We start from the raw sequence: 15,055 nt of genomic DNA, 5'->3' as shown, positions 1-15,055 counted from the left end.
GCTGATGAACAGTCAGCTCTTACCTTATTTCGAGTGTGGTCGACCGCCTATCTGGGTGAGTATGTACTTCCATATCAATTACAAAAGCGCTGGCAAATCCATTTCCTAACAAGCCTTTTTTCATTGACAAGTTATATCACCTCTGTCTGGCTTTTTCCTGCAATGTCTTTTCGTTACAGCGTTCGAATATTGAAGTCTATTTAGCAGAGGCGAGCACGATGTGCTCATTGCAATATGGCCAAAATGCTCGCCTTGTCTGTCTACTACGCATCAGCGAGAAATGTCATCAATAAGCTCTACACCTTTCTTTTCATTGGGGAGGCGAGGAGCTAGTTTTCCACAACGCCATGACATACAATGCTTACCCTCTCATACATCATAATGGATCTTCTTGGTGATCCGACTACAAGCGATAGTGACAAGTTTCACTCCAGGTGAACACCACTACCAGCATCGCGACTGCCTTTGAACACCTGGACAACTTCGCTCCTTCAAGTTCCTTGCCCTATGATCTTACGCAGGCAGATTTCTGGTTTAAGTCCAACCTTCACCATGTCATAGCATCACACTTCCCACTTGCGCTTCCCATCACTGCTCTCGACTAACCACTGCAACCATCCGCACTCAACAGAATGACGACGAATTCCAGGACTAGCACCTACGGTATCGACGACTCTTTGAGCCCAAAAGATCGCGAACTCTTCTCCCTATTTCTACAATATCCTGAGATCGACTTCGATAGCGACGAGACCGGCACACCTTCGAACGAACCAGATGCAACACAGTCTGTCGAACTCGACTCCTCTCCTGCAGCAGAACGAGACTCTAATGCCAGTACTCTGATCGACCATTCCAGCAGTGAATCAACGCTGACCACGCCTGCGCGTCACTATGATGAGGATGGCGAACATTGCAACGACGACTCAAGAGGACACTGGGACGAATTCGTGCAGCTTATGCAGCAATCAAACCTGCCTCAAGAATGCCTTCAGTACTACACCGCGCTGGGACAGGCTATAGTCAATATTGGCTCGGATCTCTTCAGCACAGTGCGGCCCAACAATCCACATCCCGCACTGCAAACAGCATCATGGCTGCTCAAGAACATCAAATATTCGTCGACTCAAGCGGCAGCCCAGGTCGAAGCAATCAACAAGCTGACGGCTCTGGTGGCTTTCAACGTGACGCCGACAGGACCGCATTTATGGACGACATACATGCAGCGGGCTAAGCTTATCACGGCGTAAGTCTTGAGACATTTCTCAGCTACGAACAATGACTGACCAGAGTGCTCCAGCAACTTAGCACTTCCTTCAAAGCACGAAGCCGACCTCATCAACTCCCTGGTATTCATGTATGATGTCTATGTCTACAACGAGTTCATACAAACACTTGGCCTCAACCTCATCGACGAACATACTGGCGCCGTACTCAACAACATCTACCACACCCTCATGGCCTGGACACATAACTACAAAATATGGTGCAAAGGCATGGCAGAACTTAGACACAAATACATGCGACCTTTGATCGACGAGTTCACGAAACACTCAGATGCTCAGGATGAGCTGAACGATTTTCAGGAGAGAATTACAAAAGCCAAACAGGCATTGACGAGGCCGATTGATAGTACGGTTGACCTGTCGGAAAAGGTCGTGCAAACGCTGAATCTGAGTGCGAGAAGGAAAGATGGTGCTACGGGGTTGAAGAGGAGTAGGACCAGGTATAAGAGGGAGCACACGTTGTGATTGCGCGGTGCCACAGTGATTCCGGAGAGGCGACACTATCAATTTCGTTCTCACTCGAGCTACGCTGAAATTCCTCCGTCATTGTTCAAAGGCTACTAGCCCAGCAAATCCAAAAAGGAAAAGAAAAAGAATATCATGCCGTCAGTCTGGATCGAACAGACGACCTTAAGCTTTTCTGAAGAGGACAAAGGTAGTGCACTTTTCTCCTCCTTTGTCCCGCTTATTCTTCAGGCTCACGCTCTCCCACTGAGCTATAACGGCTTTGCTGGTGAATTTGGTACCAAATACTGTGGACTCGAATATATACGTTTGTGTTGTGGTTGTACCAAGTATGGTTTTCATTGTCAGACAAAGAACTCGGGGCTCTTCTGCCGCAACACTGAGCCACCTACCCCTACCCATCAACCTAGTCTCCTCAATCAACCCATGTACATCCCTGATCATCCGCCTCCAATTCCATTGGGCAAGAGAAGCCCAGCCATAAACAACATTCTAAATAGCTTAATAGAACATCCTATTCCTCACACCAAACCCCTAGCTAAACCCACACCATGCCTCCCCACCCTCCAAACACCCCCAACAACAGCAATACCACACCTCACCCCAACAAACGCCATAACCCCCATCCCCATTATTCCCAGTACAAAAGCCCTCAAATTCGTCCTCTCAACCCCACTCACAGCCCCATCCCTCATCTCCTCATGCTCCCCCTTATACGTCACCGTATCAAACATAGGCACATACTTGAATTCGAAAGCCGTCTCCTCCCCTTTTAACCCAAACTTCGACTCAACAATCAACTGCCAGAATATTCGTTTCAAGTTCGCGACTTTGCGTTTATCTAAATAATCGATAGAGCGGTTGAGATAGCATACGAACATGAAGAGGATGCATTGGCCTGCGACGAGGCAGGTATGATAATAACTTGGCCTTCCCAGACCCAGCGCATCGCAAAGTTCACCCCCGTTCAACCAGCGGGCGTTCGCCTCGAGGAAGGAACGACTGGCATACGCGGGCGGTTGATTCTCCAGCGCGCGGATAATGTTATTCGCTAACGTCTGACTTGTCTGAGATGGGTTTATCTCGTTCATGAGTAGACTCTCCATCATGCTTTTCGCGCGCGGGGGGGTAGAGAAGTACTCGGTCGGTGTGCCGATGTAATGCGCTATTAGACGCCATAGGGCGATGTAGTCTTGTATTTCTTGTTGGCGGAGGAAGATGCCTTGGCGCGGGAGACTGAGCCAGATGATCGTGCCGCTGAAGGTGCCGATTGTGGCGATGCTGTCGAGGTCGTTTATCGGGATGCCGTATTCTTGGACGTCGTAGTAGGATGGACGTGTCTTGGTGAGTTTTAGGATTCGTTGGCGGACGGAGGCGTGGAGGAGACGGACGCGGATACTACTTGCGAACCCCTCGCCGCCTGGCTGGATAGATTCAAGAGACCGTGTACATTGCAGGATATGCTGCGTTGTTTCAAACAGCCTGTGACGCGCAACGTTCACGCCGAAACCGCCGGTGCGCGCGAGGACTTCGACGACGCGGTTGGCGCCCATGCCGCCGAGGAGGGATTGGTAGGCTAGACCGGTGAGGGTTGCGCCGCCGTAGCGGTAGAAGACGTCTTGGCCGCGGGCGATTTGGGCCCAGTCGACCCAGGGGGGGACGGTGTTGACTTGGGTCCATAGGGCGGTTAGTCTGGGGTCGCGGTGGTGGTTGTTTTTGAGGAGGTCGTAGAGGTCGCGCTTGGGTTTTGGTTTGTTGGTTGGGGAGGGGGGTTCGCCGGTGTGGCCTTCGGTGGATTTGCGGTCGGGGACTGTTGATGGGACATCTTGGGGTTTGTCGTTTTGGGGGTGGAAGGTGGTGCCCGTGGTGGGAGGAGGGAACAGCTCGTTGAGAGCGTCTAATGCGTCCTCACCTAGGACATCGTAAGAGTGCTTTAGTGGGTGGGCTTGTTCGGGTGTAAGGTGGTCTGGGGTGAGATCGAAGGTATAGCCCCAGCATGTTCGGGTGTCAGCTGTTCGACGTCGGAAGGGGTTTGGCCATGCCATGGTCTGATTGGGGATGGTAGCTAGGGATTGTGATAGACGGCATGATTGCTGGTATGTACCAAGAACACGTAGTGGCGAGCGAGATTCTAGGTCGTCACGAGTCAGATCTGAAGATCCGCGGATCTGGGCATGTGGACATGTGAAAGACCTCGATCTGACCAATCGGAGTAGAGCTGGCCTTGAGCATGTATTTGTTCAGTCTGTTTCCCACTTATCCTGCCTCCTGGTACCGATTGTGCTCTTTCGCATTCTTCTGCTTCGTATCTGGGGGCCGTGGAACATACCCACCGCTGGCATGAGCAACACAAGCCGCCTCAATAGGCGACTTCTCCTGGCTGTGCTCCGAGTACCCACACCCCTATCGGCAAGCCTATACCGACATCAGCATGCAATTGACTGGGTGCGTACAATCACTAGCAGCAGAGTCTGCCATCAGGGCGCGCCTACCATATCCTTCGGGATCGAGAATGATGCAGTAATAGCGCCATATATGTCCAGCTCAGGCAAGAAGAACATCAAAGCAAAAAAGACCAGCGGCAAGTCATCCACTGGTACAGCGCATGTCAAACGCGAAAAGAGTCCTGTCAAACAAACAACCAGTCCCTCGGCTGCAGCAGATGACTACGAGATAGGCGGGTTCATCGATCGTTCGAAGCCAAAGCAGACACCAAAGAAAGTTGAGGCTACTACAGGAGACCGAAACCCAGCTACTCCCAAGCCGAAGTCGAAGGCAAAGAAACCAAAAGAGTTGGCACCGTGGCAGCACAAGATGAACCAACGCCTGCACCAGGCAACAGTGAACGGGGCAGCAGTGAGACAGCAACACGGCGTACCGAAGGAGGAGTCAGTGCTCGTAGGAGACAATAAGGCGGGTCGAGCCAGGGCGTTTGAGGATAGGCGAGTCAAGGAGGCAAGTCGAACTCAGAGCCTGCCCAGAGACCGAGCGCCAGATGCCTCCCACCCACGTCCAAAGCTGGACAAATGGGCCGAGCACAAAAATTCATTGAAGGAGAAATTTCCTGAAGGTTGGGCGCCACGCAAGAAGTTGTCACCGGATGCGATGGAGGGGATACGCGGTCTGCATGAGCAGGATCCGAACAAGTACAGTACGCCTGTCCTGGCTGAACAGTTCAAGGTTAGTCCTGAGGCGATCAGGCGGATACTGAAGAGTAGATGGTTACCTAAGGCTGGTCCAGAGAAGATGGAAGAGCGCAGGGAGAGATGGGCGAAACGGCACGATAGGATTTGGGATCAACAAGCTGAGTTGGGGTTGAGACCGCAGAGGAAGAAGGAGACGAATGTGGAAGATCCGGAGAAGTTTGAGAAGGAGATGGTGAGGAAGGAGATACTGGGGAATGTGTGAGGTATTCTGTTTGGCGCATCGTTTCAGGATCAGAGACGATCTCGTCAGCATATACGTGGATACGGACTCCTGCCAGTCGGGGCAGGTGCGGGATCAGCGTAGCCGGCACTGATCACCATTGAAGTCAAAAGCTTTACGAGCTCGGACGCTATCGATCTCAACTCTAATATCTCCAGTTCATACACGGTGCAGGTCGCTCAGAGCAAGCCGGCACTTGCACCAGTGGAGTGCGTTCTTCCAGGTTCGTCCGGAGACCACCACAGAGGCGAGAAAAAACCTTCGAGTATCGGCAGAACAGAATGTTTCGACGTCAATCAAAGTCCACGCCCCAAAGGGGCCGGATTCGAAGCTCAAGATTAGGCTGGCACCCGCCAATCAACCAATTTACGAGAACCCGGTATGCCAACCATTTTTTGTGCGGCAAAAAGATGACAGCCGGACTCGAACCGACAACCTTCTAAGAACTCCACCGATGCAGGAGCGACTACCCTCAGGTGACCCCCAACGCACTGCATTATTTTCGGTGCCCGGGCGGTGCGTCACACCCGGATCATCAGAGTCAGATGCTCTACCCGATTGAGCCATGTCATCTTGTTGTGGGAGGTATGTTGGGTGTGAAGTATATGAGGGTTTGAGGACGGATGTGGGAGTGGCGGGTTGGATGGGGAGGAAGACAAAGGAGGTTTTGTGGTTGAGGTGGAAACAAAGGAGGAATTGCTTTGTTAGATGTGGTGGTGCGGGTCGATGGCTGGCTCGGTCTTAGTAATATGAGCGTTGAACAATGGGACGACTTCAACATGATGTGTTCGAGTACTCCTGTGGTGAGGACATGCGAACCTTCGCAGTGGCTCGTTGCGAAAGTAGTGACAGAGATGTTCAATGCTCACGCATGAATCGTTGGGTCGATCAGATTGTTTCACGTCGGTTTTGAATAATTTGAGTCTGAGCTTACCAATCTTCTGCAGCTGAAAGAGCCACGAATACATCGCCAAGAGCCACCTATACGACACTTCAAGCTCATACAGTCGCACGACGACAGCCAGGAAACTGATGAATTGCTTATGCACCGCGAACCTCGCCTCCGTGGAGTGCAAGGAACAGGCTGTGGACATTGCCGAATCATACAACGCCGACACGATTCATGCATCTACATTCGAGCTGCAGTGAGTCTGATCGTCGCATGCTTGGTCAAGAGAATCTCCTGAGTTATGTTCGTCGGGAAGCATAAAGGCGAGAGCGAAATCGGGTAGGAATTGGGCGTTGTCGCTCCATTTCAAGGAATATTGTGGATATCGCTGGGGAGAGCAGCGAGATTGTTTCTAGCAATGCAGCAGGTGCTGTTATCACTAGGTAGACCACTGGCAGGAACATTACCAGAGAGCTTTCTTCCCATGACGCTTGGTCACCGAGATGGTAGGAGAAGAGCTGGATGGTGAACCGTGAGTGAATGGGGGCAGATACTTGCGCTATCTGATACCCTGCCAATGACCGCAGGTTTCCTACAGGTCAGTCGACCAGTGGAAAGACCGGAATGGATGCTCCCGCGGTTGAAAGGCGCAGACTGAAGGTATGTATTTGTGGGCATCATAGGTCAGTAAAATGACACGAACACCTAGCCTTCTGGCCAAGGGAGGCATTGTTATCATCGATGCATCGTTATCATCGGTGCATCGGACAAGCCTGACTCTGCTGGCCGACTGCGCCGTCCTCGTCGTTTGATTGACCAAGAACCAACGATCACCGTGCCACTGGGACCGCGGTAGAGTTCGCGAACGAAGATGGAGGCGAGCATAGACGGTCAAAGGACACCAAGATTCAGCAATCAAGGAAATTTTGGTAATGCTCGTCCGAGCCCATCACATCAACAATACTAAACATGACCAAAAATGTTTCTGCCCTATTCGGCTTCATGGACAACCATGCGTCAAAGCTTCCAAGACCTCAAATACGACCACAAATATCAGGCCTTGGTCGATTTCGAGCGTTGCTGTGCAGATAGCGTAAATGTGTCAAGAAGCTATCCTCAGGATGCTGTTCGCCAAGAAGAGCCTCGGCGTCAAGTGTCAGCACCATTGTCAATCGAACAATATCAAGGTTTGACGGAGAGCATGGGTCGCTTCTCCTCACAAAAGATCTTGTGTTTACACTGTTTAGGAAAGTGGTTCGTTGCCGCGTCCGTCTTGACCTCCTATCGTATTCGAGCCCTGTTGGTGTGCCGTTCCCCGGCCTTACCGTAATTACATAAACTATTGCCCTGAAGCTTAGTCGTCCCGCCGCCGGTTTGCTTCTGGATGCTGCTTCGAGGTTCTCTGTGCTTCCGGAGGCACGAATCGGGGTTCGCTACAATGTACTGGTTTGTGGTGTTCTGCGAGCAGAGGTACGTTTGCTCTACTTGTGGATAGACACGATTGGACGAACCTTACCATTCCCTCATATAGCGGACACCTCGTATTAGCGTGTCGAATGCTCTCAGCACGATCTGATATTCGTCTAGCTTGATTGGTACCATCAATTGCAGTCATTGCTAGCGTATGGCACTGAATAATGTGTCGCGATAGTAGTGTTCAAGTAGTGTGCGACCTGTGATGAGTTGACGGCTACAATTGGTCCTGGGGCTCGAAGCGTTCGGAGTAGTCGAGCCATAAACTCCTCTTCCCTTGCCTGACACCGTGCTCTCCTTCGGAACTCGCAGCACAATTTGCCTTCCTCCGTGAGCAAGTGAGCACAGGTTCCTCACTGTGTCAGGTCACGTGCTGTTCACTGCTGCATCAACCTTGCAACTTCCGGTCGCCACCGTTTCCAGCAGACCCAGTGAAGACTTTGCTAGCGTGTAGCACTTTCACCTTTGCATCACCAGATCACATGTCGACGCCCAGCCTTTGACAGTAATCTTGGCAGCCTTGCGCAGATTTGCTAGGGTATATATTCTGGTGTTTCGTCGCAACTTTCTTTCCTGCTTTTCAGCTCTGTCAGTACCACCCAATCGACCCCTACCTTCGAAGAACATCTTGCTGACTGCTTCACAGCTTTGCCTTTTGGCTTAGATCAAGTGTAGTATCTGTTCTTCTTAGTTTAATCGTGAGTCAGAAGAGTATCGACATCCATGGGACCATGCTGACATCAACAGTCTAGGATTCGCCCACGGGCGATTACTTCGATTATCCTTATTTTTGTACCTCGACGAGCACCCTCTGTACTTGTACATGGTGCGAGTCACTGTTGCGTTGGCCTTACACTACCGCCTTCTGCAGCAAATCTCTTTTTCATCATGAGCTTGCCTTGAGCGAGTCCCTGAGGAAGAAGCAACATGGTGGGTTGGCCGGAGAAGAGGTCCTGTCCGCGGCGACATGGCATACAACGGGCACCTGAAGGAGAACCAGGGGAGGCAGTAGATTGCATAAGCCCAGAACGGCGCTGGCTTCCAATGTGTCCCAATAGGGGGGGTCATCTGATATGCGGACCTTATCGGTTGAGGAAAGTTTGCCGAGCACCGAAGCCAAAGGGGTCAGTAGTGATCACCAGGACTGTGCTTCCAGGCACTTGTAGCGCCTAAAGATTAGGTCCGATGCCCCGAACCCTTCGCAAGTCCCCAACGACATAAGGTGAGGTTCATATAACAGTGATCACCGCCGAGGGTAGGCGTTGCGCAAAACAACGTAGCGATCCTGCAATGGCGCAACTTCGTGCTTTGTCGAACTCGAACGACGTGCCTCATGAGCAGCTGCAATTTGCTCGTCGTATGGTTCTCTTGTGTAGGTTGAATCGTTGGTAGCCTGTTGACAAGTTTGTAGCGATGTTGTGTGTATTCGTTGTGAGAGATCGCGACACATGAAAAACTTGTAGAAAGCGCGATCAACTTTGACTGCAGCAGACGCGTTCAGCTCCTACATACCAGCGACAAAACCACGCGGCTGCGACTACACGGCAGATCTATTCTTACACGTCCCTTCATCATGGCATCTACGAACGGTCCTACGCCGACCGGCGCATCTCTCATTGACACTGGAATCTTCACATCTCTACAAGCAAAAATTGACGAAGAGTCAGAGATTCGAGATCAGCTCAAGACCTTAGTAGACAACCTTTCGAAGCAGGGAAGATTAACACAATCAGTGCTGTCACGTATACACAATGTGCCGTCTTCAGCTCTATCCACAGAAGTACTCGACCCATCGAAGCAAGCAATCCAACAACAAGTTCAGACAGTGCAGGCTCTCGCAGCTGAGGGAAGCAAATATCCATTCTACAAGTGGAATCAGCTATGGCAGAGGGATGTGCAGCATTTGATCAGCAATGTTCAGCTACATCGCTGGCTTGAAACAGGTCAACTCGTGACTGTTGAGGAGATTGGTAGTTTCTTTAATGGTGAGCTTCTAACGCACTCTACCCTCAAACACCGCAGCTAATACATGATAGTGCCTGTCAATGTCAAGGACCAGGACACTTTCCACATTGCAATCGAAGACTACCTCCTTGCCCTCTGCACCACCATCGAAGAGCTTGCAAGACTTGCTCCGAACTCAGTCACGCTGGGTGATTATGCCAGACCTCTACAGATCAGCAAATTTATCAAGGACATACATGCAGGCTTCCAGTTGTTGAACCTCAAGAACGATGCCCTCAGGCGGAGAAGTGACGGTATAAAGTACAGCGTCAAGAAGGTAGAAGATGTCGTCTACGATTTGAGCTTAAGAGGCTTGCTACCTAAGGAAGAACAGAGCATAAGCTGAAGAGGTTGCATACTAGGTATGGAAACAATGCAATCACGAAGAAGGGGGGTCGCTTGAGAGACGGCAGCAGCAGAGAATCACCTCTAGGCATGCGTGCACTGCTCGTTGTCACACGCAGAAGGCTTGTGAGCAGACCTTGCAGCATGATCATACATCTTACGACACATGAGGGTGAGCTTTGTGATTGTGTCGAGAGAACATGCCACAGTCACGACACGCCATGGCTACAAGCTAACACGAGGAACACGAGTTCAATTGAGCTAAGTTGTAGGAGAAGCGCAACATGAGCTACTGCCGAATGTGTTTGTGGCTGATATAATCATATTTTCAACCTGAAGCTGTTCAAGCTGAGAGACTATTCTATCCATCGGACGCCGCATATGCTACCGATTCACCGGGAGATTTGCTCTACCAATGCTCCTCTTTACTCATGCATGTCTGCTTTCGACATCTCAACCGCTGGACTTTGGGTTGATAGATGGCTGAGTCTCCTTGCCGTACTGCTCACCATCCACTCTAGCACTCGATTCAGCAGTCGCTGGTTCTCTCAAACCTGAGCTGCTGCCAGTGCCGAGCTTAGCGTTCACTCCGCCAGATCCTACGTTCACAGTTCTGCCGTCTGCGCTCTGAAGGTCTGCTGAACCAGGTGGGTCATCTGGGAGGGGTAGTCCGGCTTTCACTCGGTCGATCTGGTCTTCTTTGGACTCTTGCTCGGATAGCAGTTGCTGGGACTGTCAGTACGTGCTCTGGCGAGGACCTGAACGAAGCATACCTTCATAGCAGATACATCAGAGTCCTTTGGGATTTCACCACCGTGAAACTTTGACTGTTTGGCTTCCTCGTTTCGGAGGTCCTCAGAGGTAACGTGGAAAGTCTTGTCTGTCATGTTGGCGGTTGTATATCTGGTTCTTGATTGATCTGTCTGGAGTTCAAGGTGCTGTTGTTTGTGGTTGATATGAAGAAAGAGTATCAGCACACGAATTTTGAGCAGTTTTGAATATTGCTGCTCAGTCCATGCTCTACTGCATCATAGGAAGGAACAACGTACCCCGCTGATGTCATACTCTAGCACGCGACTGAAATTTAGCTTGCTTCAGCTTGGGCGTCCGCCAAAATGTGTTCGCCGTGCCAATCACAAGATTTCGTGCCTGAATCGTGAATCTTCTAGCTTCAGTGCCCTTGCTACGCGGAACACTTTTGGGCACCATTCCAGCTTCAACGCATGGGTGCGCACGCCCAGATGTCGCGCTCACACCACTTCGAGCCTCATGACAAGGATCATCTTCCTACGCATAAGATGCTTCGTGTAACATACCCGCGTTTGCACGTTGGTCCCCATGCCACAGCCCTGACCCATCGAGTGCTGCTACTCAAAGCCAAGGCATTGGCAGGAAGGAAGGACCTGAAGAGGCTACATTCGTCCTGGTCCAGCTCAAGCCTGTTAACACGATACGCTGCTATAGTAAGACTGATAGCATCATAAAGACCTTTCTCACCACCTGCCACCCGTTCACTGTCAAACCATCGACGTGCCTGCTGCCTGATATCTAAGGCTGCATGATTTTCTGACTCGGCTTCGAACCATTTCTTGCGCTCTCAAATATCTGCCTACAAAGTCGCAACTTACACCTCTACTGATCACCTTAGCACCCACACTCCTCACTGTCGCACAATCCACACACCACTCCCAACATGTCAGAACCCGTACCAGAAGCAATCCCCACCTCCGCAGACCCTCGCTCGCGCCGCCCCGTAAAACGTCTCCGAGGCGCAAACACAGCCCTAGCCACCCAAGCAAACGAGATCGAAAATCTGATGTGGGATCCCGAGCGCCCCGTCGAAATCCCCGCCCTCTCCTCAGAAACAAAACCGAAACTAGCCGCACCGCCAGAAATCGTCGCGAATGTGCAGGGGTCGTCGGCCGGCGCAGGCTCAGGCGAGTTCCACGTGTACAAGGCTAGTAGGCGGAGGGAGAATGAGCGGTTGAGGGCTATGGATGAGGAGGCGAAGAAGGAGGAGGATGATGCGAAGTGGGAGAGGGAGTTGGAGGAGAAGAGGTTGAGGGATGAGGAGAGGACGAAGAAGAATCGGGCGAGGAGGAATAAGAGGAAGATGAAGGGTGGGGGGAAGGGTGGGAGGGAGGATACGCCTGGGACTGACGGGGTTGAGGAGGGAGGTGAGAAGGTGGCGACGGTGAAGAAGCCGTTGCAGATACCTAAGAGGTCCGTTGATGAGGATGGCGAGGAGAAGGAGGCTGCGACGACTGAAGATGCGCCTGGTAATGGTATTACGATACACGACGATGATTAGGGATTATCGCCTATGGAGGTCAGGGTCAAGCAGCTGATTAGACAGCTGGAAGAGCTATGATCTATCTTTCTTCTTCCTGATGGACGTCCTGCTCCTAGTGCGGCTTCTGCATCTCTGTGTGCTGTTCCTTAACACGAAGAGATGTCCAGGTTCAGATATCTATGCATATCATTGTCCAAAGCAGCTTCCTAGTATACCTTCAGCCTAATAAACCCACCGGTTGGGGGTCACTCAATGCTACACCATTCCAGAGTATCCCAGTGGTACTTCCTGTTTGTCGCGAACATTATTATTTGCGACCACGCCGATCGTGTACGTCATCAGCATGTACCGCGGTTCTGGAATAGTAAACAATTGAGTTGCCTGCTCACACCTGGATTATTTGAAGACATTTAGCTCTCGACATCGCGCTCCGTGAGGTTCCATATCTTACTGCGTCCCACTGTCGCGGAACACTGAGCTCATTTCTCCCTGTGGCTTAGCCCCGAACATGCTCAGCAACATCATCCTCTTCGCCGCAACGGCATCAGCCCTCGCCCTCCCACCACTAGAAGTCAACCTCGAAGCCCTCCTCAACACGCCCATAACCATCATCCGAGATGACCCCTCCGACAGCACAATCAGCACCCACAAATACAGTCAGCAGCCCATCCACGCCAGCGACGACGACGACGACGACGACGACTCCCCCCTCCCCGTAATCCTCTGGCACGGCCTCGGCGACGCCTCAAACGCCGACGGCCTCCGCGACACCGCCTCCCTCCTCGAAGAAACCCATCCAGGAACCTACGTCCACCTCATCTCCGCCACAACCTCCCCCTCGGACCGTAGCGCCTCCTTCTTCGGCAACGTCACCGAGCAAATCGATCTCGTCTGCGAAACCCTGCAACGCGATCCCATCCTGTCCACCGCGCCCGCCGTCGACGCAGTGGGGTTCTCGCAGGGCGGACAGTTTCTACGGGGGTATATTGAACGATGTAATAACCCGCCTGTCCGCAGTCTGATTACATTCGGCAGCCAACATAATGGGATCAGTGCATTTGAGAAGTGTAAAAGTGCGACGGATTTGGTGTGTCACGCCGCGAATGCGCTGTTGAAGAGCTCTACAGTCTGGTCCCACTACGTCCAGAGCCACGTAGTCCCCGCGCAGTACTACAGGGATAGTGAGGATTACGAGAATTACCTTAATTACAGCAATTTCCTCGCAGATATCAATAATGAAAGACCCGTCAAGAACGCTACATATAAGAAGAATCTGGCGAGTTTGCGTAACTTCGTGATGGTCATGTTCGAGGATGATGCGACGGTTATACCCAAGGAGAGTGGGTGGTTCAGCCAGGTTAACATGACGAGTGGGGAGGTGGTGGGGGTGAGGAATCGGACGATTTATGAGGAGGATTGGATTGGGTTGAAAAAGTTGGATGAGGGGGGTAACTTGAAGTTTGAGAAGGTAAGGGGGGAGCATATGCAGCTAAGGGAGAAGGATTTGAAGAGGTTGTTTGGGGAGTATTTTGGGCCGTTGGGGGGGAAGGATGCAGGGAGGAAGGTGGAGAAGGTGAATAAGGTCTATGGGGTTGAGGAGATGAAGAGTGATTTGTGATGAGTATATATATATGTTTTCCATTTTGCTGAATGAATATGTGGGCATCGCTCTCGATGAATGATACTTCTACTCTTCTGTTTCATATGAAGCTTGTGAGACTGCGTTTTTGATGGCCGAGCGACTATCGTAAGGTGCCGAGTAGCTCGTCAAAGTGGTTAAAAGTACAGACATAATAGGACAGCATTTTTGGGAGGCCATTTGGATACGAAATGGACGCTGGAGTACTCATGTTGGCAAGGACGAAAGAAAGATGATATTCCCTCGTTGCAGGCTAGGTCGACGCAAGCCTTCAATTGCCTATTGATATGCCGCTGCTGTTGAGGCACAAAGGAGGATTTGGCCCAGGCAAGAAACCGCGACTATCACTGGTCAGGATGCAAAGACTCTTCTCGAAGGAGCCAAGGTGTTAGAATGCGGGTGCCAATCCAAGGAAGCTACGAGAAGCAATGGGCAAGTGTGCACTCGAGTGTCTGTGCTCATCCTATTTTCTCATGTATCTAGCGCAGCAAGGTCAATACACGAAGCATTGCAACCCTCACGTCCATCGGCATGGAAAGTGAAGAGAAATGATTAGTCCCTCATGCCTACCTTGCGACGAATTACAGAGCGCATTGATCCAGGCTGATCCGAGTGAACCCTACTAAGGAGTTGCACGCTGCAATCGCGGAGCTGGTATTCCGGAGACGATATCAGCGCTCGATGGTAGGCTCGTTCCTGCCTTGTTGGCACTCGTGGAAGGTTGAAGCACTCATGGATGGTCAGTAGCTAGGCCATGGCTTGAGCCTGAGTATGTCAGCGTGATCGCATGGTGTATACAATTGCACTCCCAGTTATAGAACCAGGTAAGACGATTGGGTGATAACGCTTGTGGGGTTTCGGTAGGATCAAAGCTCAGGGTGAGGCGGCACGCTGTTGATGACATTATTGTTGCCACCTGGTACGCGAAGCGGTGGCATGGACTCGTTTCAACGTCGGGCGTAGGAAACCAGTGTTCGTTCGAACAGGTCGGTTCGAGACAGTCGCTCGAGGCGCATTCTTGACATGACAGCCGGCCAGCCTTCAGGCTATCCATCTGGTGCCTACCTTCATATCTGGGCCTCTTCAACAAAGTAGGGCATCTTGGATGATACTGTTTGTTGTTCAGCGACCACTAAGTCTTCGGGATGAACGGGCCGGAAGTGTGGTATTTTTTCAGCATACTCCATGTCCAAGTCAGTGGTAACCCGGAATTCCGCACCCGAAAGTGGTGACAAACA

General features: G+C 51.4%; 7 protein-coding genes and 1 non-coding gene across 8 annotated transcripts; 5 read left to right on the top strand and 3 right to left on the bottom strand.

Annotated features, from left to right (window-relative positions):
* Positions 1-632: 632 nt before the first annotated feature.
* Positions 633-1,748, top strand: PMZ80_003881 (uncharacterized protein; the record flags this gene model as incomplete). The annotated part of the gene is made up of 2 exons (XM_064872308.1): positions 633-1,243; positions 1,298-1,748. The coding sequence occupies 2 exons, from the start codon at positions 633-635 to the stop codon at positions 1,746-1,748; spliced, it is 1,062 nt and encodes a 353-aa protein (XP_064732688.1).
* A 136-nt stretch (positions 1,749-1,884) lies between these two features.
* PMZ80_003880 lies at positions 1,885-2,009 on the bottom strand. Its single transcript has one exon. It is a non-coding gene; the product is annotated as a tRNA-Phe (tRNA).
* Positions 2,010-2,269: 260 nt separating this feature from the next.
* On the bottom strand, positions 2,270-3,793 carry PMZ80_003879 (uncharacterized protein; the record flags this gene model as incomplete). Its single annotated transcript, XM_064872307.1, has 1 exon — positions 2,270-3,793. The coding sequence occupies one exon, from the start codon at positions 3,791-3,793 to the stop codon at positions 2,270-2,272; it is 1,524 nt and encodes a 507-aa protein (XP_064732687.1).
* A 490-nt stretch (positions 3,794-4,283) lies between these two features.
* RRG9 (Required for respiratory growth protein 9 mitochondrial) lies at positions 4,284-5,156 on the top strand (the record flags this gene model as incomplete). The annotated part of the gene is made up of 1 exon (XM_064872306.1): positions 4,284-5,156. One exon carries the CDS (start codon positions 4,284-4,286, stop codon positions 5,154-5,156), a length of 873 nt encoding a protein of 290 aa, XP_064732686.1.
* A 3,953-nt stretch (positions 5,157-9,109) lies between these two features.
* tsn1 (Translin-1) lies at positions 9,110-9,886 on the top strand (the record flags this gene model as incomplete). The annotated part of the gene is made up of 2 exons (XM_064872305.1): positions 9,110-9,521; positions 9,573-9,886. 2 exons carry the CDS (start codon positions 9,110-9,112, stop codon positions 9,884-9,886), a joined length of 726 nt encoding a protein of 241 aa, XP_064732685.1.
* A 452-nt stretch (positions 9,887-10,338) lies between these two features.
* PMZ80_003876 (uncharacterized protein) lies at positions 10,339-10,664 on the bottom strand (the record flags this gene model as incomplete). Its single annotated transcript, XM_064872304.1, has 2 exons — positions 10,339-10,611; positions 10,659-10,664. The coding sequence occupies 2 exons, from the start codon at positions 10,662-10,664 to the stop codon at positions 10,339-10,341; spliced, it is 279 nt and encodes a 92-aa protein (XP_064732684.1).
* A 914-nt stretch (positions 10,665-11,578) lies between these two features.
* On the top strand, positions 11,579-12,196 carry PMZ80_003875 (uncharacterized protein; the record flags this gene model as incomplete). Its single annotated transcript, XM_064872303.1, has 1 exon — positions 11,579-12,196. One exon carries the CDS (start codon positions 11,579-11,581, stop codon positions 12,194-12,196), a length of 618 nt encoding a protein of 205 aa, XP_064732683.1.
* Positions 12,197-12,686: 490 nt separating this feature from the next.
* Positions 12,687-13,796, top strand: PMZ80_003874 (uncharacterized protein; the record flags this gene model as incomplete). The annotated part of the gene is made up of 1 exon (XM_064872302.1): positions 12,687-13,796. The coding sequence occupies one exon, from the start codon at positions 12,687-12,689 to the stop codon at positions 13,794-13,796; it is 1,110 nt and encodes a 369-aa protein (XP_064732682.1).
* Positions 13,797-15,055: the final 1,259 nt, after the last annotated feature.

The sequence above is a fragment of the Knufia obscura genome (genome assembly GCF_036327395.1).
Source record: "Knufia obscura strain CCFEE 5817 isolate CBS 148926 chromosome Unknown scaffold_3, whole genome shotgun sequence".
In the NCBI taxonomy this organism is placed as follows: domain Eukaryota; kingdom Fungi; phylum Ascomycota; class Eurotiomycetes; order Chaetothyriales; family Trichomeriaceae; genus Knufia; species Knufia obscura.
The sequence above is the reverse complement of the archived record's forward strand: the minus strand, read 5'-3'. Positions and strand labels throughout refer to the sequence as shown.